This window comes from Ovis canadensis, chromosome 14 (genome assembly GCF_042477335.2).
Source record: "Ovis canadensis isolate MfBH-ARS-UI-01 breed Bighorn chromosome 14, ARS-UI_OviCan_v2, whole genome shotgun sequence".
NCBI lineage: Eukaryota > Metazoa > Chordata > Mammalia > Artiodactyla > Bovidae > Ovis > Ovis canadensis.
Window position 1 is genome coordinate 62,970,828 of NC_091258.1, and position 23,195 is coordinate 62,994,022.

General features: G+C 55.9%; 2 protein-coding genes across 6 annotated transcripts; both read left to right on the forward strand.

Moving 5' to 3' along the window:
• Positions 1-347: 347 nt before the first annotated feature.
• RAB4B (RAB4B, member RAS oncogene family) lies at positions 348-9,709 on the forward strand. Of its 3 annotated transcripts, XM_069550802.1 has the most exons (8): positions 348-677; positions 1,864-1,944; positions 2,209-2,323; positions 3,846-3,908; positions 3,992-4,146; positions 6,015-6,110; positions 6,202-6,332; positions 9,308-9,709. In XM_069550802.1, exons 1-7 carry the CDS (start codon positions 662-664, stop codon positions 6,315-6,317), a joined length of 642 nt encoding a protein of 213 aa, XP_069406903.1. In that variant the 5' UTR covers positions 348-661; the 3' UTR covers positions 6,318-6,332; positions 9,308-9,709. The 3 variants fall into 3 exon arrangements, with proteins under 3 accessions (XP_069406903.1, XP_069406904.1, XP_069406902.1); XM_069550803.1 differs by lacking the exon at positions 1,864-1,944 and having other exon boundaries at positions 499-677; XM_069550801.1 differs by lacking the exon at positions 348-677 and having other exon boundaries at positions 1,692-1,944.
• A 1,348-nt stretch (positions 9,710-11,057) lies between these two features.
• Positions 11,058-20,339, forward strand: EGLN2 (egl-9 family hypoxia inducible factor 2). 3 transcript variants are annotated; one of them, XM_069550794.1, is made up of 6 exons: positions 11,058-11,267; positions 12,366-13,420; positions 18,452-18,571; positions 19,013-19,149; positions 19,345-19,412; positions 19,708-20,339. In XM_069550794.1, the coding sequence occupies exons 2-6, from the start codon at positions 12,602-12,604 to the stop codon at positions 19,761-19,763; spliced, it is 1,200 nt and encodes a 399-aa protein (XP_069406895.1). In that variant the 5' UTR covers positions 11,058-11,267; positions 12,366-12,601; the 3' UTR covers positions 19,764-20,339. The 3 variants fall into 3 exon arrangements, with proteins under 3 accessions (XP_069406895.1, XP_070145396.1, XP_069406896.1); XM_069550795.1 differs by lacking the exon at positions 11,058-11,267 and adding an exon at positions 11,455-11,759; XM_070289295.1 differs by lacking the exon at positions 19,345-19,412 and having other exon boundaries at positions 11,173-11,267.
• The last annotated feature ends 2,856 nt before the right edge of the window (positions 20,340-23,195 follow it).

Sequence of the window (23,195 nt, forward strand, 5' to 3'; positions counted from 1 at the left end):
ACAGTCAAATTGGGGAATTATAGTGTCCTCTCTAGACCAATAAGAGAACTATTGAACTGTTGGGAATGAGCCAATGGGACCATGAGGAAGACAAATCACAGAGCAGAGGTCTTCTGGGTTCTCTTGGAAGATTTTCCTCAGAAGGAGGTAGGAAGGTAATTTGTGTGTACCATGCCAGTTTTCATCCTTCTGCCTTTGAGATCAGTACTCCCAGCTCAAGGTAGTTCCTCTTCCAGGCTCTGTCAATCTTACACTTATCCCCGTCTTTGCATCCGTATCCCCGCCCCCAAGTCCGCGCCTACCCAATCTGGAATCTCGACTCTGCCCCTGGGCTCCTGACCAAATCCGTTTCTGAGCTGGGCGAAGCATCTGTGGCACCACCAATCGCTCGTCTTGGTCCCGCCTGCTCCTCTCACCACCAATCTACGCCTTTGTCCCGCCCCTTACCTGCCGAGTCCTCCAATCCCGGCCTTGGGGAAGCGTTCCCTAGTATCCCGCAGCGTTAGCGGGTCGCGCCGGAGGGGGGTGGAGGCGGAAGTGGCGGCGCCGGCCCCGGGAGTAGGAAGGAGCCGGGGCTGCACCCCGAGCAGAGCGGCTGCCAGCCGAGGAGCAGGCGCGGCCGTGTCGCCATTTTGCGGCCCTAAGCGGCCGCGACCGAGTCATGGCCGAGACCTACGGTGAGGGTGGTGGGCGGACGCTGGGTCTGGGGTCTGGGCCCAGGAAAGATGCGGCCTGTGTATGGGGCGGGGCCTTATATGTCAGGGGGCGGGGCCTGGTATTATGGGGCAGAGCCTAGAGGATGCTGGGAGGGGTTTAGTGGGCCTGAGGCTGAGCTTAGTTAATTTGGGCGGAGCCTGAGGGTCTGGGGTGTGGGCGAAGTCTGGGGCGGGATTTGAGGAATGCAGTGAGGATGGGTCAGGAAGGAAAGGATGATCCTTACTGTGTCTGGGCGGAGCCTGAGTGGATGGGGCGGAGCTGACTGTGAATGGCAAGGATCAAGCTTGATGGGCTGGGGGATACTGAAGGGATGCTCTGGACCCAGGGATTACCCTGGGAGAGGGCTGGAATGCGGTTGCGGGTGAGTTGTTCTTTAAATAGGGGGTGGGACTAGCGGCAAGAGGTGGGGTTTAAGCTTGAGACTAGCGATAGTGCCTCGGACTGCGGGAGGGAAGGAGAGACAGAGTTGGAAAATCCGGATGTATGGATGGGTAGAAAGGGGGAGAACAGGGTGCAGTAGAAAGAACAATGGATTAGGAGTCAGAGGGAGCTGCATTCTTTCAACGAATAGAGAAAGCCGAGGGAACAACGCAAAGACGCTGAGGTAGGAAACAGCTTGTCATCTTCACGGAGTAGACTGCAGGCCAGAGGCTGGAGTGCAGTGAATGAATCAGAAAGTGGTAGGAAGCGAAGTTGTGGGGCGGGGTGGGGGAGTGGAGCAAGGACAAGATTGTAGTCCTTGATAAAATTATTTTCAAGAGGCTTTAGCAAAGTAATAGTTACTTGGACTCCGGAGCCAGTTGGTCTGGGTTTGAATCCCAGCTGTACCCAGCAGTGGGATCTTGGGCAAGTCAGTTAACCTTTCAAGACCTCCGTTTTCTCATCTGGAAAATGGGAATAATTATTAGTATACCTCCCTCACAGAGCTTTCTTGAGGATTGAGTTGTTGATGTAAGTAAAGACCTTTACTTCTGCTGGGTATGTGGTAAGCGCTCTGCAAGAATTATCTGTAATGGTTGTTGCCCACAGTTCTGTATCTGCTTGTGTCTGTTCCTCTCCCTGTAATTGTGATGTTCCCCTGGTTTCCATCTTTCCATATCTTTCTCTCCGAATGGGTTTTTCTTGAATTTGGCTCCATCCGCTCAGACTTCCTCTTCAAATTCCTGGTGATTGGCAGTGCAGGAACAGGCAAATCATGTCTCCTTCATCAGTTCATTGAAAATAAATGTGAGTTTCTGGGAGTGGTTCTGGGTGCACTAAACCATGGACAGGGCCATGGTGGGGGCAAGTAGGCAGCTGTTGGGCAGGGGTGGGGCTGGCCTTAGGTACAACTTCAGTGCTGGCTGCCAGGTCCTGACTTTGGTATACACTCTTTGCGAGGTCCTCCTTGAGCCTCAGTCAACCCAGCAATGAGAATGGGTTTGCATAGGCCTCGGAGGACAGGGAATCCTCTGAGCGCCCTCCTGTCTCTTCTCTCCCTTCCACTCCCAGTCAAACAGGACTCCAACCACACAATTGGCGTGGAGTTTGGATCTCGGGTGGTCAACGTGGGTGGGAAGACCGTGAAGCTACAGATTTGGGATACAGCTGGCCAGGAGCGGTTTCGGTAGGTGGGCTGGGCTCCCAGTGAGAAAGGGGGTTGGGGGAAAGGGGAGGAGAGAGGAGAGAAAGAGGCATGCAGAATTACCTGGAAACATAATGACGGGAGCAAGGACACACTGAGAGGGTGGGCAAGGTAGAGAGAGAGGGCAAGAGAGACTGTGATGAGCAGGTCCATGTAGTCAAAGAAAGAAGGTGTCTTGAAGAGAGGATGGCAGACAGACAAAAAGAGATTGAGAAGGAAGCATGATTAAGAGTGAGAGGGCCAGGGAGGGATGACTGACCCTAGCGAGACCCTGTGGGATAGACCCATGTGGCTGGAAGGATGGAGACTTGTCTCCAGGGAGCAAGAAGGCCTGGGCAGGAGGAGATGCTTGGGGTGAGGCAAGGAGCAGAGAGAACTGAAAATGACTGAAACAGAAAAGGAAAGTTGAGAGGTACAGACACTCAGGAAGGGAGGAAAAGAGACAGACTTAGAGAGAAGAGACAGATTAGGACACTCAAATAGAAGTGAGAGACAAAGACAGGGAGAATGGGACAGGTGTGGCCAGAGAGATGGAGAAATGGATGTTTTTGGGGGATAGGGCAATGTGGAGGGCTCAGCACACAGTATGTCTGCAGAAAAGGTGATAGACACACGGAAACCCTGAGTGAGAAATAGCCAGCAGAAAGAAACGAGGAATCCAGTTTCTGGGAAAGGGTGGTCCCTGGTCAGCACTGAGTAGCTGCTGAGTTAATATTCATGCGAGAGTTCATTGTGTGAGCTGCCCAGAGACAGAGAGAGGATGGAGGAGAGAGAGGTGTGTGACTGCGCCAGGATGGCAGTACGTGTTCTGTAAATGGTTGTGGTGTGATTGCACAAATTCCAGAGGGATCCAGCCTGGTGACACAGTGAGAAGCAGACAGTTAACCACCCTGGGAAAGAGGCCTCCCCCAAACAGCAGGAGAGGGCCAAGCGGATGTAGTTGCATAGTGCTTGGCCAGGACTGGGCAAAGGGGAGATGACAGAAAATGTTGAATGAATGGGAAAGGATGAATGAAAGGGAAAGGATGACAGAGCCAGAGCAACAGAGATGGAGAGAAACAGAGAATTAAAGATACATATACCTACAAGAGACAGAATGGTACATACCAAGGAAGAGATGCAGAAAGACAGGGACACAGAAAGAGTCAAAAGTAGGGAGAGGGAATTCCCTGGTGGCCCAGTGGTTAGGATTGGCACTTTCACTGTCGAGGTCCCCAGGTTCCATCCCTGGTCAGGGAACTAAGATCCTACAAGCCACATGGTGTGGCCAAAGACAAAGAAATGGTAGGGAGAGATTGTGACAGAGGCAGGCAGCCAAGATAAGGACTGAGGAAAGTAGGCTACCAGTGGGAGAGACTGTAGTGCGACCCAGACCATGGCCAGGTTTAGGAGGAGGGGCCCGCAGCGCAGGGGGGCCTCCGAACCACCAGTCTCTCTCTGTAGAGGGGGGCAGTCTTGGGCAGACCCCAGCCTTGGGGGTGACTGGGTCCCCCTGGCCCCACAGGTCGGTGACACGGAGTTATTACCGAGGGGCAGCTGGAGCCCTGCTGGTATATGACATCACCAGGTGGGTGCACGGAGTGGGCGGGGTGGGGCCCGGGCTGCCCCCTGCTGCTGCATCTGCCTCCCTCCTGGCTCCCTTTTCCACAGCCGGGAGACCTACAACTCACTGGCTGCTTGGCTGACGGATGCGCGCACACTGGCCAGCCCCAACATCGTGGTCATTCTCTGTGGCAACAAGAAGGACCTGGATCCGGAGCGCGAGGTCACTTTCCTGGAGGCCTCCCGCTTTGCCCAGGAGAACGGTGAGGGCTAGGTGGTGGATCAGTGGGGCAGGGGACCAGCAGAGGGATGAGGGGCATTCAGGGGGAGCCTGTGAGAGCCCCCTAGCTCTCTGTGGCTCTGCCCAGCAGGGCAACATGCAACTTTAGAGGTCTGTGTTCAAATCTGGGTGTTGGCCATGTACGGGCTACATGACCACTCTGTTTCCCCATCTGGAAAAATGGGTGCCCCCCAGACCACCTCCCTGAACTATTGCACACTCTGCTTCACAGATGGTTAAAGGGGGGTGGTCCAGGGGAACTCCCGGCATGGCTTGGATGAATGGGTGCTTCATGAATGTTGGCTGCTAAGAAGGTTTCGGCCACCATGGGGAGACAGCATAGAATATTGGTGTAAGGTGGGGACTGTAAACTCTGATGGCTGTAGGGGACAGGCACATTTTGTGAATAAGGGAGAAGGGGCAGGGGAGACCCTCCGGTTAGCAGGTACTGACATTAGGGGAATGGACAAGACTGACAGCCACATTGAAAGGTATGCAAGTACGTTATCATCAAAAAGACCACAAATAACAAATTGTTGGCGAGGATTTAGAGGAAATAAACCCCTGGTACACTGTTGTTGGCACCCCACTCCAGTACTCTTGCCTGGAAAATCCCATGGATAGAGGAGCCTGGTCGGCTGCAGTCCATGGGGTCACTGAGGGTCAGACACGACTAAGCGACTTCACTTTCACTTTTCACTTTCATGCACTGGAGAAGGAAATGGCAACCCACTCCAGTGTTCTTGCCTGGAGAATCCCGGGGACAGGGGAGCCTGGTGGGCTGCTGTCTGTGGGGTCGCACAGAGTTGGACATGATTGAAGCGACTTAGCAGCAGCACACTGTTGTTGGGAATGTACACTGGTGTAGCCACTTTTGAAAACAGTATGGCAGTTTCTCAGAAAACTAAAACTGAACTGCCACGTGACACAGCAATCCCACTCCTAGGTATATATCTTTAAAAAAAATAAAAAACGGATTCAAAAAGATACCCCAATGCTCATAGCAGTATTGTTTATAATTGCTGAGATATGGAAGCAACCTCAGTGTCTATCAATGGATGAATGGATACAGTGGTATATATACACAGTGGAATACTATTCAGCCATAAAAAAGAATGAAATAATGCCATTTGCAGCAACATAGACGGACTTGGAAGGTATTGCTAAGTGAAGGAAGTCAGAGAAAGAGAAATATTGTTTGGTATTAATTATATGTGGAATCCAGAAAATAAACTAGTGGCTACAACAAGAGGTATGCAGGTCTAAACTCATTTGAAAACATTGTGTTGGCCCACATCTGCTGACTTAGGGTCTGTCCATCTTCCTTCTTTTTTGTAACCTCTAGGTTTAGAGGATTTGCTATCAGAAAGATGTGGGTTTGAATGCTGGCTCTGACTTACTGTGAGGCCTTGTCACATGGCTAATGGGTGGACTATGAATGGGGCCTGTGCTGGATGGTGCTGGGGACACAGTGATGAAAGCAGCCCTGGGCCCAGCTCTCATGGTCTCACAGCCCAGGGCGGAGGGAGGAGGACCATTTCCAGAGAGTGACAGCCCAGAGAGCTCAGGGCTGGGAAGGGGGAGGCGGACGGGTCAGTGAGAGCCCAGGGGAGGCACCTGGTTCATCCTGGGAAGGCCTTCCTGGAGGAGGAGATAGGAGCTGAGTTCTGAAGGAAGAGCTCGGTGGGTACCTGGGGAAGGAGGCTCTCATGGCAGGAAAACACATGTATGGAGGCCCGAAGTGAAGGCTTGAGGGACAGAATGAGAGGTAGCAGGTCAGAGTCTGAGTGGAAACTGTAGACTGACTGAGGCTCTGACTGTCTCGAGTGTCTGTCCCCCTGCCCCCACCAGAGCTAATGTTCCTGGAAACAAGCGCTCTCACGGGTGAGAATGTGGAGGAGGCATTCCTGAAGTGTGCCCGCACCATTCTGAACAAGATCGACTCAGGTGAGACCCCCAACTGACTGGACTGGGAGTGGAAGGCAGAGCCCAGAGGTTTCCAGGGACTGGTCCTGACCTCTCCCCTCCCTCCCCCCAGGTGAACTGGACCCCGAGAGGATGGGCTCCGGCATTCAGTATGGTGATGCCTCCCTTCGCCAGTTGCGGCAGCCTCGGAGTGCCCAGGCCGTGGCCCCTCAGCCCTGTGGCTGCTGAGACCTGCAGAGTCAGGTGGGATTCTGGGGACCTGGGAGCTGCAGGGCTGGTCTCCCAGCAGTGGGGAGGACAGAGCAGAGACAGCGACATAGAACAGGAGACACAACCAGGAAAAAGGGCCATCTTCCCAGACACGGGAGATCCACCCATTCTTCCCATCCCACTGCCAGCTCTCTGCCCTGCATCTCCAACCCTCCTGTTCATAATTCCTCAAATGTCTGTTGAGCACCTTCTATGCGCCAGACCCTGTTCACAGCATGGGGGAATAACAGCAATGGGGAAAACAGACAAGAATGCCTGCCTTTGTGGAAGAGACAGACAATAAACAAGACCCAGGAGCAAACTGTATAACAGCCAGAGAGATAAAAGCTATGGAGAAGGACCAAGGAGGGTGGGGAGGTGGAGGAGTGGACGGTCAAATGGGATGATGAGGGGAGGGCTCACTGAGAAGGTGACATTTGAGCAAAGGTTGTGTGGGGACCTGGGGGAAGAGTGTTATAAGCAGAAAGAAGAGCCAGTGCAAAGGCCCTGAGGTAGGGTCCTGCCTCCCCTGGGTGAGGAAGTCAAGGCCACTCCAGTGTGGCTGCAGTGGAGTAAGTGGATGTGTGTGTGGATGTGAGTGTGTGTGTGCGTGCGTGTGAGTGTGTTCGGGGGTAGGTGAGCAGAAGATGAGGTTGGGGTGGGGGAAGCAGATGAGTGAGGCCTCATGGGTCACAGGGAAGGCTCTGGCTTATATAAGCAGAGAAGGGACAGGATCTGATTCAGGTGTTCATAGGGCCCCTCTGGCTGCAAACAGAGAGACTGCCAGGGGGGCGGGGGGTGGGGTGGGCAGGGGTGGTTGCCCAGTGACCAGTGAGGAGGCTACTGCAAAGTCAAGACTGTGGTGGACAGGACCAGGATGGGGGCAGAGGAGGAGTTGAAAGGTGAGCTAGGTTAGATCATCTGTGCCTCCAGGCGTGTCCCCTCTTGATGTAATCTCTGGGTCTTCCTAAAGCACAAATCTGCTTCTTCCCCTCTGTTCTTCTGGTAGCCTCCCCCGCCTCCTCCAGGAAGCCTTGCTTGTTCCCCTACGCTTGGTCCAAAGTCCTTGGCAGGCTTGAAAGACTTGGTCCCATCCTCACCTCTCTGTGGGTGACTACGTCTTGACAGTTCTTGTCTCTCTGCTTCAAACCCACTCGCCGCCACCCCCGACCCCCAGCCATTGGCAGCTCCAGGATGGCCTTGGAGCAAAGTGGTTAGACCTTGGACACAGGTACTTTGAGAGCAGGGCCAACATAATTTCCAGATGATTGGATTTGAGAGAGATGAGTCAAGGGTGAGCTCTTGGGGTGGGGCTTCTTTCCTTCCAGGCCTCTGCATCAGCCCTGCCTGTCCTTCTACCTCCCTTCTCAGGCCAACTCCCATTCATCATCAGGTCTCTGCTAAAATATCTCTTCCCAAAAGGGGTCACTCTCTCTAGATGGGCAGTCTGCCTCTCCTTTTCATTATTATTCCTTTTTTTTTGGCTGTGCTGAATGGCTTGTGGGATCGTAGTCCTCCAACCAAGGATGGAACTCTCGCCCTCGGCAGTGAAAGCACAGAGTCCTAACCACTGGACCACCAGGGAAGCCCCGTCCCTCCTTTTTAAAGTGTTCAACTCTGTCCCCTCCGTCATTATTTATGGTGTTTGTCTCCCCCGTCTGAGAAGGTGACAGATCACAGACTCCAGAGCTGGGCTGCCTGCATTTATACTCCGACTCTCACTGCATAGTTGCGTGACTGTCGGCAAATTATTTAAGGTCTCTGGGCCTTGGTTTCCTTATCTGTAAGTGGGGCTAATAATAGTACCTACCTCAAGTGAGTGTTGAGAAGATTAATTAAGTCATGTAAAGTGCTAAGAACAGGGCCTGACAGTCAGTAAACTAAGACTCAATAAACTAAAGACTGTTTATTATTTTTCTTCTTATCCAATTTAAGGACTCTGGGCTGTATAGAAACAGAGGGGTGTGTTCTCTTCACCTTAGGACATAATTTTGAGTCTGTTTCAGGGTTTTCTCAGTGAATCAAATCTAATAAGAGTGCATTTTCAAACTGTTGATTGCAATGTACAGGAGGAAATACACTTTGTATACTGTTCTGATGCAGTCACACACACACAAAACTAAAACACACATTTCCCTCATACTAATATTCTGAAAACAGAGGTGAAATTCACATAAATTTAGCTATTTTAAAGTGTATAATTCAGTGGCATTTAGTACACTCACAAGGTTATGAAACCATCACCTCTGTCTAGTTTCAAAGCAATTTCATCATTCTAAAAGGAAACCCCATACCCATTAAACATTCACTCTGTTCCCCTTCCAGCTTCTGACCTATACCCACTTACCTTCTGTGTCTATGGACCAACATTATTATGTATGAAGCACTCTGGTATTTTTTATTTTATTCTATTTCAATGAAAAATTGCTCAAGGCCCACCAAACTGATTTCCCACCCCACTAATGCAGTTGTGGACATTGGAATCACCTGGAGAGCTTTAAAAGCTACTGATGCCTGAGCCTTACCCCAGAGATTCTGAAGTGATCTGGGTATTTCTAGAAGCTCACAGGTAATGCTGTCTTCAGATAACCACAAAGCAAGAACCGATTGTCAAATAGATCTCTGACTTGGAAAACCCTGGAATGAGACCTAGAGCCAGGGTGGTCCAGGAACATAGAGGAACAGAGATACAAAGGTGGGGACACAGAATGTGGACACCGAGACGCCCCTCTACAGACTCAAGGAGACAGCTCTCTGAGGCAAATACACGGGAATGCGGGTGCCCTCAGAGTGAGAGCCGCACATTACCTGCAGACAAGAAACAGAAAGTCAGAAAATGTAGTAAGTTAGGGAGAAAAAGTATAGACAGAAGAGCACAGATAGGAGGGCAGGAAGATACCCAGAAAGGAGACAAAGCTGCAGCTGACAGACCCGGGATCCTCCCAGTTCACCGCACACTTTTCTTGCAGCTCACCTGCTCTCCAGGACCAGCCCTGTCCTTCCGTCTGGGGCCCAGACACAGGCCCTGGGAGGCCGAGCCCCTCACCTGCCCTGGCCCCAGAGAAGCTGCCCTGCCACCGGTCTCCCTTCCCTGGCCTGGTGGGGCCTGGCTGAGGGGCAAGACTGAGCCATGGGGGAAGGGGGATTCTCTCCGTGCCTGCTGCTGCTTCCTGTCTTGGCTAACCCCTGTTTCCCCTGAGCCCCTAACTCCTCTTTGAGCATACTCAGAGAGTTCACAAAGCCTGAGACCAGGGCCATTTGGCCTCAGCATCCCTGGCCCTGCCATTGCGAGTACGTGTTATTTATTACCTGGAGGCCTGTCCTGTTCCAATGCCCGCCCCCCCCCCCCATAAAGCATTGTTTACACCTGTGTCATAGCCTCTGTCATTTTGGGGTGGTGGGGAGGGAAGGGAGGCAGATGAGGTCCCTGATTATGTTTGGAGTCCATATTTTAGGGTTGGACATGGTGTGGGGTCCACCATGACTCCATGGCTCAGGTGTCTGTTGTGGAGGAATTTTGCCCACATATGTAACACGAGGGTCCCTCTGTTTGTGATGGGTGTGATGGGATCTGTAGGAATGAGTGTTGCTTGTGTGTGTGTGACACTTTGCTTGTGAGTGCTCTGTGCCCTTGGTGATTGTGTCTACAAGGGTGATGTTTGGGACGCTGAGGCTAGGGAATGAGAATTCAGGCCTGTGGGTGAGCCCTGAGTCTGCTCAGTGGGTGATACTTATGCATTTCTGATGCCTGAAAGTCTGAGGCAGTGTCTAGTTAGTGCTTGACTGTGCATATGTGCCCCTGAGATCTGTGTGTGTTTTGGTGTGTATTTGGCTCTGTTGACACACCTGTGTGTGACCATGAACCCTGTGTGTGCCCCTGAAGACTGTGTGGGCTTTTGTACTACCCTAACCCCCATGCATACTTAAGGTCAGTGTTACCTCCTGTGTCCAGGTGGACCGCTGACACCTGCACGGGCTCTGCCAAGGACTGGTGCAACCCACTGAGGACACTCCCAATGGCTCTCCCTCCCCCAGGGCTGGCCTTAAACCGTCCTCAAGGGAGGCCAGAGTCCCTGCTCAGCCTGGGGCTGGTGGAGGGGGCGGGGCATTTTAAATGACCTCATCTGCATTTTATCCCCCTAGGTCAGGTCGTCCAGACTGTTCAAAAGACTCTTGAGATAGTCATGCCAGTGTCTTCTCTAGCTTTCCTAGCTGGTTTTATTCGGACTCCACACAGTTGTCCCGAAGAGGCAGGGCAGAGCGGGTCAGAACCTGCACATCCCTTCTAGTCCTCTCTCCCTTCTCTCAAGGACGTTGCGGTTTTTTCTTTTTTATAAAATGTCCCTATGTAAATTACTTGCTGTCGTGCAAATTTACATACATTTCCCAACTATTTGCCCAGACGCTTTTCAGTCCTAATCTTGGGCTGTGAGAAGGCGGGGCTGTCCATGTTAATAACATCCATGATATACATGCCACTCCTAGACCCCACTGCTCATCCTCCCGCAGCGTTCTCTGCTCCAAGGAGACGGGCCGGCCTGTCTATGTAAATAGGCTGATTTACATGCCCCTCCCACTCGCTTGGCGTCGTATACGAGCCCCCCGCCCCCACCGCCCTATCCGGCCCTTCCTAACTGCGTTCCTCCTCTCGCACAAAAGGGGCGGGGCGGAGGGCGCCAAGAAGCCCGGCGTTACCGTCGGATCCATTTATTTCCCCTTTCTCCTGGAAGAGGGTGTTCGGAACTCCGTCGCCCCGCCCCGCGCGGCTCGCGCCTGCGCCTGTTCATCTCCTCCGCCCGGACGCGGTCACGTGTCCACCGGGCGAGGCGGGGGCGGGGCGTCGCGGGTGGTGGGGGCGGGGTATGGCGCGCTGTGCGGCGCAGGGCGGCTGGCACAAACGGCGGCGCCGGGGCCGGAGGAAAAAGCTCGGTGAGGAGAGCCCGGGAAGGGAAGGGAACGAGGCGGAAAAGGAGTTGGAAGTCGGGCGCCGGCGCGAGCCGGGCGCGGTGTGGGGGCGCGCGCCCGGCACTCTGGCGGAGCGCCGCGACCCCGGGGAGGGGAGGGGAGCGGAGGGGAGGGGAGGTGGGGGTGGGGCGTGGGGGAGGGAGCGCGCGCCGGGCACGTCGAGCGCCGGCCGTTGGGGGTGTTGGGGTGGGAGCCGGGAGCGCGCGTCGGGCGGAGCGGGGGGGAGGGGAGGGGACACGGGGTCCCAGCGGTCCCTAGGCCTTGCCTTCGTGTCCTGCTGCGCCCCGAGGGGCCTCCGGGCCCGCACCGGAGGGACTTGGGGGGGGGGGCTCTTTTTCCCCGCCTCGTCCTGTCCCCGAGTGCGTGAACCCTCCTCCACCCTTCCCTCTGTCGCCGTGGACCCTGCTCCCACGGCTCCCTTCCGTCTGTCCGTCTCAGGACCTCCCTTCCGTCTGGGTGTGTGTCAGCCCCTAACGGGCTTTCCTCCTGTTGGGCTCGGGTCGACCCTTCCACCCGCTTCTGCCCGGCTGTCTCAGGCCCACTCTCTCTCTTCTTCGCTCTATTCTTTTTTCTGTTTCGGGACCCCCCCCCGCCCCCCCGCCACCAGTTTCCACTGTCTGTAGATCCCCCCCCCCGCTTCCTTCTGTGTTTTCCAGACTGATCCGCCCCCCTCCCCCCAGTCCTCCCCGTTTGTTTCTAACTTCTAGTTCTCGCTCCGCCATCCTTTTCTACTAAGAGTCCCCTCCTTTACTTCTTTTTTGTTTGTGGGTCTGTGTGTGAGGATGTATCTCACCCGTAGCCCCCACTGCAGTCCTCTGGCTGTGGGTCACCTACCCAGCCTCACTTCTCCGGCTGTCCCGTTTATTGCCCCTTGTCTCTTCGTGACTCCCCCCAAGTCCCAGAGTCTCCGCCGCCCCCACCCCCCCTCCCGCCATGACCTCAGGTTTTGGGGTCTTTGTAGCTAAGTCTGCCTTGCCCTCTACTGCCCCTACCACTGCCCCCACTCCCCGCCAGTGCACTTGCCTGTGTAGCTCTTCTCACCTTCCTTTTTTTTCTCTCCAGCCACTGTGACAGGTCCCTTCCCAAGCCCCTAGGGACAGCAGAGGACTTGGGGACCAGCAAGCACCCCCAGGGCGAGAGAAAAGCCTCTGCCACCTGCCCTGCCTCATCCTGCCCCACGCCAGGCCCAGCCGCCCCGGCCCCCGGCTGCATCAAGTGGAGGAGGAGGAGGTGGAGGAGGGTGGCACCATGGGCCTGGGCCGTGCCCTCCATGCCCGGGGGATGAAGACACTGCTGCCATGGACAGCCCGTGCCAGCCCCAGCCCTTGAGTCAGGCTCTCCCTCAGTTGTCGGGTTCAGTGTCAGAGCCCTTGGAGCCTAGCCGGGCCAGGATGGGGGTGGAGAGTTACCTGCCCTGTCCCCTGCTGTCCTACCACCGTCCAGGAGCGCCCACTGAGGCCTCAGCGGGGAGTGGGACCCCCAGAGCCACAGCTACTTCCGCCACAGGCAGCCCCCTGCGGGAGGGCTTCGGTGGGCAGGATGGCGGCGAGCTGCGGCCGCTGCAGAGTGAGGGCGCTGCGGCACTGGTCACCAAGGGGTGCCAGCGGCTGGCAGCCCAGGGCGCCCGGCCCGAGGCCCCCAAACGGAAATGGGCAGAGGATGGTGGGGATGCCCCTGCACCTAGCAAGCGGCCCTGGGCCAGGCAGGAGAACCAAGAGGCGGAGGGGGAGGGCTGCAGCAGTGGCAGCAGTGAGGCCAGCGCCGGGCTGAGGGAGGAGGTGCTGCCCGCGGCACCCGAGCGCCTGGCCCTGGACTACATTGTGCCCTGCATGCGGTACTATGGCATCTGCGTCAAGGACAGCTTTCTGGGGGCGGCCCTGGGTGGCCAAGTGCTGGCGGAGGTAGAGGCCCTGAAGCGGGGCGGGCGCCTGCGAGACGGGCAGCTTGTGAGCCAGCGGGCTATCCCGCCACGCAGCATCCGTGGGGACCAGATTGCCTGGGTGGAAGGCCATGAGCCGGGCTGCCAAAGCATCGGTGCCCTCATGGCCCACGTGGATGCCGTCATTCGCCACTGTGCTGGGAGGCTGGGCAGCTATGTCATCAATGGGCGCACCAAGGTGAGGCCGCGGAGACCTGCTGTGAGGGGTGGTGGGACGGGGCCCCCAGGCACTTGGACGCCTGTTGTTCTGAGTATCAGTGAGTTTGGGGACAGGCTTCTGGGGTCACAAAAGGGTTTAGGCAGCCCTGGTACAGGGAGTGTCAGAGCTCACTGTGGGCTCTTGTGCCCTGTGGGCCTTAGTTTGTACACCTGCAGGCTGTGGGTTTGGCCCATAGTCACCGGGATTCTTGACCTTGCCGGGGATCCTCTCAAAGAACCTGAAGAGAGGTGTCGCCATTCGTAGCTCTGCATCTGTGTCTGAGCCTTCTTGGGGTCAGCAGCCCTGTGATGTCTGTTCATGGGCCTTAGAGCAAGTGGGCAAGGTTTGTGTCTCTGTCTGTCTGCCCATCTTGTGTTCTTCCTGTTTCCTTATTTTTTCCTCCATCCAAGTGTATCTAGTCCATCCTGTCCACTGTGCGTGTCTTGTCTGTCTAGTCTGTCTCCCAGGTAGGAGAACTGGGAGAGGTAGGTGGCAGTGGTGAGGCCCATGCCAGGCTGAGGGAAGATGCCCACCATGCCTGGTGCTGGGCTGCACTGCACCCTGCATGCCATACTGTGACGTCTGCCTCACGCCAGCTTCCCGGGGTGGCTGTGCGCTGGCTCAGGTGGAGGTCACGACCCCATCTCGCCCATCCTGCCCCATCCTAGTCCGTGTCCTCCGTCTTCTCTGTTCTGTCCGTCCCTCACTTCATCCCTGTCTGGCTCTGGTCTGTTTACTTGATCTTCTGCCTTTGGGTCTTCTCTTGATCCCCTTTTTTTGTTTTAGAGTAGTAGTTATTAATCTTTTTTTTTTTTCTTTAAATTTGCTCAAAACCAAACCCTGTCTTAAGAAAAACGCTCATTTGATTAGAGTTTATGGGCAGTCATCAGGGCCTTCTGGGCCTCCAGCTGCCCATTCAGGGATCTGGGGTCAGGAGCCCTGCACAAGACAATAGTCCATAGGGCCTTTCAGCCTGCCAACTCATGGAGGGGTGTGAGGGCCCTGGCCTGGAGTTCACGGTGTGGTGGTGGTTGGACAGTAGGGAGTGCCTGCTGCCCTGCACCAGTGATGCCTGGCTGACGGCATGGCTGTGTTCTGCCCTGCAGGCATGAGGCTGTGCTCCTGGCGTCCTCATCCTCCCTCAGATCCCATCTTGGGTTCTGCCTCTGCTGCTTTGCTCTCAGGCAGGAACTGGCTCAGGGACCAGGGCTCCCCCCAAGGCTGAAGCCATGCTGGCCTCCCCACCCCAGCTGGAAGTTGTCCCACTTTGCTCTGCCTCCTGTTACCTTGGTAGTGGAGAGCCAGAGGCGGCCATTCAGGGGCAGGAGGTCAATGGGAATCTCCCTAGCCACAGGGTGACCAGCACCTTCTTCCCAGGGTTACCCATCCTTACAGGAGGGAGGTTAGGGGGAGACCACAAGAACTAAATAGCCCAAGGTGGGATACTTCTCTGAACCTCAGTTTGCTTATCACAGGATAGGAAAACCAGGTTAACTGCCTAGCTAGTCTCTGGCCATCTTAGGAGGGAAAGGAGAATACGTGAATCCTCCCTCCTTTGGTGCCTTGGATGTGGTTGGAAACAGGGCCCTGGAGGGGGTGGGTGGCTGGGGGTTGAGACTTTTTTAGCCCTAGGAGGTAAGAACAAGCCTGGCTGGACTGAGAAGGGAGGGGAGGAGCCAGCCCAATCACTGGAGTTCCTCTCTGACCCTCCCCTGCCCCAGTGAGACAGCAACTTCAGCTTCCTCACCTTCACAGGGCAACATCTGGGTTCTGTCCCAGGCTCTGGAGTAAGATGGGGTGGGGTTCTGAGATGCGGCGTGGCCACAGTGGTGGTGGGGCTCAGGTCACAGTGTGGCTGCGGCCAATCACAGCCTGCCTCTCTGTGCTTCCTGAACTCGCCCCCTGTGGTCCTCCGCCTTCCTCCTCCCTGGTTCCTCTGCTCAGTTGACTGGCAGGTGGGAGGGAATTGATTTGCACTGGCTTCAAGGACTACCATAGGGGTCCCGGGGAGGCCCCTTTAAGACCAGTATGGAGGTGGGGCCTGCTGTTGGCTCAGTCCTGGGATTCTGACTTGGGGTGGGTGGGTACTGTGTGTGTGTGCTTTGTGGGGCTCTTGGCATGTTGCTTCTAGCTGTCCCTTATCCTAGCAGCCCCTTCCCGGAGATGGAAGTGTAAAGAACACGTTTCCTTATTACTCTGCTTGTTGTCCCTTTCTCTTGTGGGCGTGGGAAGTAGATGCTTCTCAGGCCAGAGGATGCTTACCCCACCCCCCACTCCCAGGTGAGTATCTGTCGGAGGAAGAGTGGGGCCTTAAAGGGCCTGTTTCTGTGTCTAGCCTGACACAGGAGTCCTGCTTCATGAAAGACTACAGTGTGTGTCCCTGCCTGCACGGTGGGAGGTCCTGTGAGGGGGCATGGGCGGGACACATGGAGGCCCCGAGACCCAGAAGAAGAGTGCTTTCAGTCAGCAGCTCCCTTCTTGGCCCTAGGGAGCCTGGCCTGACCCTGGAGGCCAGTGCTGGGTAAACAAGTGCCTGTGCTGATTTCACTTTGAGGGGGATGGCAGGGGAAGTGAGCCCAGGTGCCTTCAGTTAGAGGACTCCAGGTGCTGCTGGTCCTGAGACCTGACTGACGAGGGGACCAGTGGAAGAGTGTTCCTGGCAGGTGCAGAAGCTTGGGGGTGAGCTCAGCCTGGTCAGGGAAGAGTCAGGACGACTGCGAGGCCAGAGGTAGTTTAGGAGGCTGGTGGCCTTGGAGGCTGTGGTCAGGAATTTGTGTTCTCTGGGGATGCAGTGAGGAACTTGAAAGGATTTGAGCTGTGGTGAGGGGGAGTAAAGGGTGTCTGGCAGCTGTGTGGGGATGGTATGTGGGGGAAGAGGTTTCAGCCCTGGACCCCTTTGCTCACCCCATCCTCAAAACTGGCAAATTCTCGGCTTGGATTCTCAATGGGGAGGGCTTGCCTGTCCCTAATCAGTGACTCACTGGTTCCAGGCCACCCCCCATTCTGGCCACAGCCAGGGACCCTTTCCTCGTGGTGAAGTAGTTGCTCAGAGCACTGACCCGTCTGCAGGGAGTGAGCGGTGCAAAGAAAGTTCTTTGGAACCTGGGGCTGTGGGGGCCAAGACCTTGCCCTCATGTTGCCAGAGAGAAAGGCGCCCCACTGGGTAGCCATGGTGGTGGCAGTTGTCCTGGCCTCTTGCCCACGGCAGGTGCTGTGGTGGGCCAGGTGCACACGTTTAACACAGAGCAGCTTACGCTCCGCGCTGAGGTGAGCCCCGGGGAATAATAAGCTGGGAGGAGGCCGAGGGGTTGAGTCAGCCTGGCCTGCCATGGAGTGCCTGGCAAGCCTCCTGGTTTTGGCAGCAGATGCCGATCTTTTCGATTGGGAATGTTTACCCCAGGGCTGTGGCAGATGGCCATGGCCCCCAGGTGTAGCTGAGCATTATGGGGAGCAGGGGCCAGCAGAGTCTGTCCTGGCATCACTGTGGGTCGAGGGGTCAACATAGAGGGTCCCCAGATGGGGAGCTTCATGCCAGTGCTCCCTTATTCACCTTGTTCAGCCTTCCCAGTGGCTGTGGGCAGAGGACAGGACAGGGACCTTTCAAATTTCAGCCTGTGCTTTAACTGTCGTGTGTCAGGCACCATCCCGGGTGCTTTCCCAGACATTTATGTCTCATTCAGCAAGCTGTGAAGTAGTAGTTACACTCCATTTCAGGGATGAGGAGCCTGAACAAGAGTTCAGCCCAGTCCCCTGCCCAGCATCACAGCTCTTGAGGCCGCAGTGAGACCAGTGAACCCAGGGATTAGCTCTGCGGGAACACTGGGCCTTTCCCTCATACCACACCTGTCATTTTGTGTGTACAGGCCTGGAGTGGCCAGGCCCAGAGCTCAGCGTGGCTAGGGCTGGCTTGGGCAGCAGCAGCAGTCAAGGAGAGAAGGGGGAACCCGGTGGCTAGACCTCTCCATATAGAAACCATGGCCTGGGATGAGGCCTAACTCTTAGGTCTGTGGGGGTCAGGAGCCCCCAAAGTCATATTCTCGGAGGGGTTCATGCTACTGCTGTGAACAGGTGTTTGTTATCCCCGTTTGACAGATGAGATAGATGAGGCATTTGAGGCCCAAAGTGACTTAGCAGCAGCAGCAGTAGCAGGTGATGAGCTGTCCAGGGCTGCTTGACAGGCTGTCCTTGGAACTGTGATTAGATCTCAGGTTCTAGTCATGTTACAGGTTTTGGTACTGTTCACATGTGTAGGAGACTGTATCTAGCAGATACTCTTTGCCGTTATGATCAGTGCTTCTCAACATTGTGCAAATTAGAGTTACCTGGGAACCTTTAACAATTCCAGGCTGCACCTGAGGCCAAGTACATCAGAACCTCTGAGCTGGGCCTGGGCATCAGTGTCCCAGGTCATTCCAACTCTACAGCTCTGGGAGAGAACTCATGTGGGGCTTTGAAGCCACATCCCTGTATACCAGAAAACGTTTAAATAACATTTAAATTGGTTTTATTCTACTGAAATGTTTGAGTTTGGGATCGGGTTATCTTTTAAAAAAACCCTCAAGTCACTGAGCTGTGTCTTGGTTCCACACTCTGGGCATGTGTATGCTGTTCAGTTGCCAAGTTGTGTCCGACCCTTTGTGACCCCGAGGACTGCAGCATGCCAGGCTTCTCTGTTCTTCACTGTCTCGAGTTTGCTCAAATTCATGTCCATCAAGTCAGTAGTGTTATCTAACCATCTCAAACTCTGTGCCCCCTTCTCCTTTTGCCTTCAGTCTTTGTGTGCCTCATGTGTGTGTGGGAAGTGGGCTCTTGGGGCCGGGAGCTGAGGTTTCTTGTGGATAGAGGCTTGGTTAAAAAGGAACGTCTGGGTGCTGGAACCCTTGGAGCCCCCAGGACCCTTGAGGAGAGGTGAGGGGCTGAAAGAGGTGAGAAAGAGGAGGTAATGGCTGGCTTGCTCAAAAGTCCCTGCCTGCTCGCCTCAGTAAACCCTGTCTCCATCATCTCTGCCAGGCCATGGTGGCATGTTACCCAGGAAACGGGCTGGGGTACGTGAGACACGTGGACAATCCCCATGGCGACGGGCGCTGCATCACCTGTATCTATTACCTGAATCAGAACTGGGACGTCAAGGTAGGATGGTGGGCTGGGGCGGCGTTCACCCAGAGGCTTTTCCTCTCCCCGCTCAGCTGCTCGTATGGTCCCGGTCCTCTTCTCAACCCACTGGGGGGCGTTGTAATCTTTTAGGGGCCCTTCCTGGAAATGGCACCTCCTTCCAGCTGCCTGTGTGGTGGTGGCTCCTGGTGTTGGGTAATGGTGCAGTCTGCCCAGCCCCCAGCCTAAGGAGCACTTCCCCCGCCCCATTTCCTGTCGTCTTTAGTAGCTTCCTGCCCGTTTCCATGGTGATGCAGACCCTGGGTTGTCATTCATTTTCAGAGTCTGAGTGGTGGGAGGGAGTGATACGTGCAGTTACTATGCCCCCTGGCGGGCCCTTGTGGGTTGGCTGTGCAAGGGGAGGCGGGGCTCCAGGCAGTGCTGGCCAGCCTCCTGCCTCATCCTCTGGCCCGCCCTCAGGTGCATGGCGGCCTGCTGCAGATATTCCCTGAGGGCCGGCCCGTGGTAGCCAACATTGAGCCCCTCTTCGACCGGCTGCTCATTTTCTGGTCTGATCGGCGGAACCCCCATGAGGTGAAACCAGCCTATGCCACCAGGTAGGATCCATATTTCTGGGGATGTGCCCAGCTACTTTGCCTGCGCTAGCAGTCTTGTCAGACCCCTGGAGTGACTAGGAAGTGATGGGATGCCAAGACGGAGGGCGGGGCGGGAGCGGCGGCTGAGGGGGTGGAGATAGTGGGTGGGATCAAGTGTGATCTCTAATGGCCCTCTGGGGCTGCTCTGGTCCCCAGGTACGCCATCACTGTCTGGTATTTTGATGCCAAGGAGCGAGCAGCAGCCAAAGACAAGTATCAGCTAGGTACCTGCTTCCCAAATGGTGACCCCGCCTCTTAAGTCCTTCCTGTTCCATGTACTTCTTTAGGCCTCAAGCTGTCTCGTCAATCTCTGATGAATCTCATCATCTCTTGATGAATCTGAAGTCACTGAACCTTGCAGCTCGTTTTTCCCCATTTTTGCCTGCCTTCCCTAGACAGTTGACTCACCTGGTGTCCCCAGCATGAGCCCTCTCTTCTGATACTCTCCCAGTCTTCCCAGTTTCCCTTGGCCTCTGTCCCTTCCCGATGACTCAATCCCCTGTTCTTCTTCCTCCCCAGCATCAGGACAGAAAGGTGTCCAAGTGCCCGTGTCACAGCCGACTACGCCCACCTAGTGGCCAGTCCCAGAGCTGCATGGACAGACAGCTTGCCCTGGCTTCAGGAGAGCCCTGGGCCCCGGTGCTGCCCGTCTCGGTGCCTGCTCCTTCCCCGCCACCACCACTGCTTCTGACTTTGCCTCCATCCTGCCTGGTGTGGAGGGCTCCGTCCATTGCTGAGGACCAAGGAGGAGGAGAGACCTCTACTGCCCTGGGATGGGGACGGGGGTTGTGACCTGGACAGGAGCCAGTGTTGGGGCCTTCTGTTACTGGAGCTGGGGGCCTGTGTCCTGCCCTGTCTGGTCATGCCCCTCTCAGGTTTGGAGAGCTGGAAGGAGGCATCGCCACCTCCCGCCAGGACGCAGGATCTGGGGTTGGGGTGAGTCATGGCCTCTTGCTGGGAAAGGTTTGTGGGGGAATATCCCCAAGCCCCCCACACCTCCAGCCTGGAATGTGAAGTGACTCCCCAACCCCTGTCAACCATGGCACCTTTTGGACTAGGCTGCCACTGCTTGGGCAGGATAAAGGTGCTGGGAGGAGCATGGGTGTGCAAGTCCTATCAGCCAAGAAATAAAAGTTTACCTCAGAGCTGCATACAGCTGACTCTCTTGCTCCCTCTTTTTGAAAAGAGTCCTCCATCTGCAGTTCAGGCCTTTATTGACCGAAGAGGGTAAGGAGTTCTGAGAGCCAGTGAGCTGAGCTGAATCTGCCTTCAGTGGGCCACGAGGCGGAGCTGGAAGGCTGGGGGCACGTTGCCCGGGCCAGTGCACTGCGGGGTGAGGTCTGTGTCGGAGTGGCTCCCCACAGGGAGCAGGAAGAACCGCAGTAGAATGGAGGTGAGGAAGATCTCGGTTGGGGCCAGGCCTGCACCCAGGCACATCCGCTTTCCTGGGGACATGGGTATGGAGTGAGAAACCCATGCATGCCAGGGCATGTCCTGACTGGTCCCCTCCCTGCCCAGCCCAGACCTAGGGCAAAGGGCACGAAGGCGTTGTTGCTCTGGAACTCGCCCTGGTTGTTAGGAAGTTGGTGGGGTTTAAGCATTCTGGGTTCTTGAATTGGGTGGGGACCCAGTGTGTAGACACAAGCAGAGGAATCACAAAGGTGCCCTGGGGTGATGTGCCAAGGTTACTCAAAAAAGACCCCAGTTAGAAGCCAACGCAAGGAATCCTTTGTGCATCAGCAGTGAACGCTCAGACCCGCTGATAGGCCCTCCCCATTCCTGTGCAGGATCCCCAGACTCAATGGGCACCTTGGGCAGGAAGTAGTGTTGCAGGTGAGAGCACGCGGGAGCCCGAAGGACACCACGCTGATGAAACGCTGGATCTCGTGCAGCACAGTGTTGGTGCAGGGCGGGTGCTCGGTCCTCCAGGGTTTGGGCACGCATTCGGCCAGCCACGCCATCCAGCTCAGCCGGCACTTTGCCTGGGGCTACCGGAGATGTGGACTGTGCCTACCGCAGCCTCCAGCTGACCCCAAACCCCAGCCCCCTCGTCCCTAGCTCTCCAGCTTGCAGACATAACACCTCTGCGTATTTGAGCAGAATGAGGAGTCCATAGCGCAGGGTGGTGCCTGTGATCTCTGTACCACCAAAGAAGAGATTATGCGTCGTCATCACCAACATCTCTGCCTGGAAATGGCTCTCTGGGTTCTCTGTTCCTGTGGGTACAGAAGATAGGTGCTGCTGCGTGCCAGGCGCCTGCTGGTGGGCGGCAGGGCTAGAGTTTAGGGCAGCAGGGCCCTGTACCTTATCTATTTGATCCAGGAAGCTATGGATGAAATAGTGGGGCTTCCCGGGCTGCCGCGTCTGCTGGTGCAGCTGCATTTGCTGAGAGAGGAAAACCCGAAGCGATGTTTCGGAATATTCAGTGATGTGGGCCTGGGAGCCCGTCCAGGAGGGAGGGGAAAATGTACATCTTGGGGGACAGGAAATCAATAGGACCTTGAACAAGACCATTAATTCCCTTTGGGGGCTCTGGACCAGGACTTCGATGTTATAAGCTGTGAAACTCTTCCATTCCAACATTCTAAGACTGCTCCATTCTAATGATCCATGCACTCGGGTTTGGCATAGACTGGGCACACGACCTCGCCCCACCTGGAGCTCATGATGCAAAAGTTGTAATTGAAAAGGTCCAGGAGCCTCAGGAACTCCATGTCCTCATAGCCATAGTGGTTCCCAAAGACCACGGAGTAGATAACATTAGATACAGCATTATCCAGTAGCTGCCGGGGGTTGAACGGGGCTCCTAGAGGTGGGAACATGACGAGGTCATACGCTGGGTGGTTCAGATCCCACCCAGCTCTTGGGTTACTGGCTTCATTCCACCCAAACGCCTTCACTCGGTCCTTTCTTGACCAGCGTCCACGCCCACACTGGTCCCTCTCTTTTTCCAGGCCGTATCTCCAGTGGCTTGAAATTCACCAAGCAGACAAGCCGCCTCTTCCAGGACACGCTCTTCGACAGACCGCGTACCCAAGCCAAACTCCTTAAGTGCTCCAAGTGCAAAATGGCGCAGCGTCGGCCAGCGCGGCCCTTCAGAAAACGCTATGCCTTGGGGGAGATGTAGGGGGCGTTGGGAAGAGAAGGGGTTGGGTGATAAGTTGGCCACGCCCCATCCCAGAAGCATCCCGCGATGGAGCCAACTTTTTCGCAACTCTTCGCTCTGCTTCTGTTCCAGATCTTTTGGATGCCACCACCCCAGCCTTCTCGGCCCTATCCACACATTGACCCCGCCTCTGCTGGTCCTGACCCCTGACCAGTGCGTGCTCTGTATGGCTTTGACTCTTAGGCTCTTCTAGGGGCTGCACAAGGAACCAGTCCCCCTAACTCCCATTCGACTCCTATGATATAGCTCCGCCCCAACCTCTCCTCATTAGCCTTGACTCTAGGAGGCCCCGCCCCATTTCTCAGATCCAGCTTTTTTTCGCCGGCTGGGTATTCCCGGCAGCTCTTCCGCCGCTCTTCCGCCGCTCCTCCGCCCCCACCCCCGCCGCCCACCCCTGGGCCTCACCATTTCCGCGTGTGAAGCGTTCGAAGATTGCCGTGGCCCCGCGGCCAGAGAAGGCGTCCGCTTGCAGCACCAGTGCGTCCCGCAGCGCTGCGTAGCGGCACAGCACCACTGCAGGGCGCGTGCCTAGCCACACCGTGAACACCGGACCCCAGCGGCCAGAGAGTCACACGGAGCCGGCGGTCAGCGGGCCCTAGTCCGGGCTCCTGACCCCTCCGCCGCCGAGACCCCAGCTCCCTTCTCCTTCGGATCCAGGAGTCCAGCCCCTCCGCCTTCCGTCAAAATCTAGAAGTTCAGGTCCCCAGCCCCCTGCCCCCTCAGAACTAGGTGTCTGGGTCCTCAGGACCCGCCCCCCTTCCCCCACCGCCTTGAGCCAAAACAGACCTCTCTGCGGCCGGCCCTAGGTTCCCCCTCCCTCAGGATCCGGGATTAAGGGTTG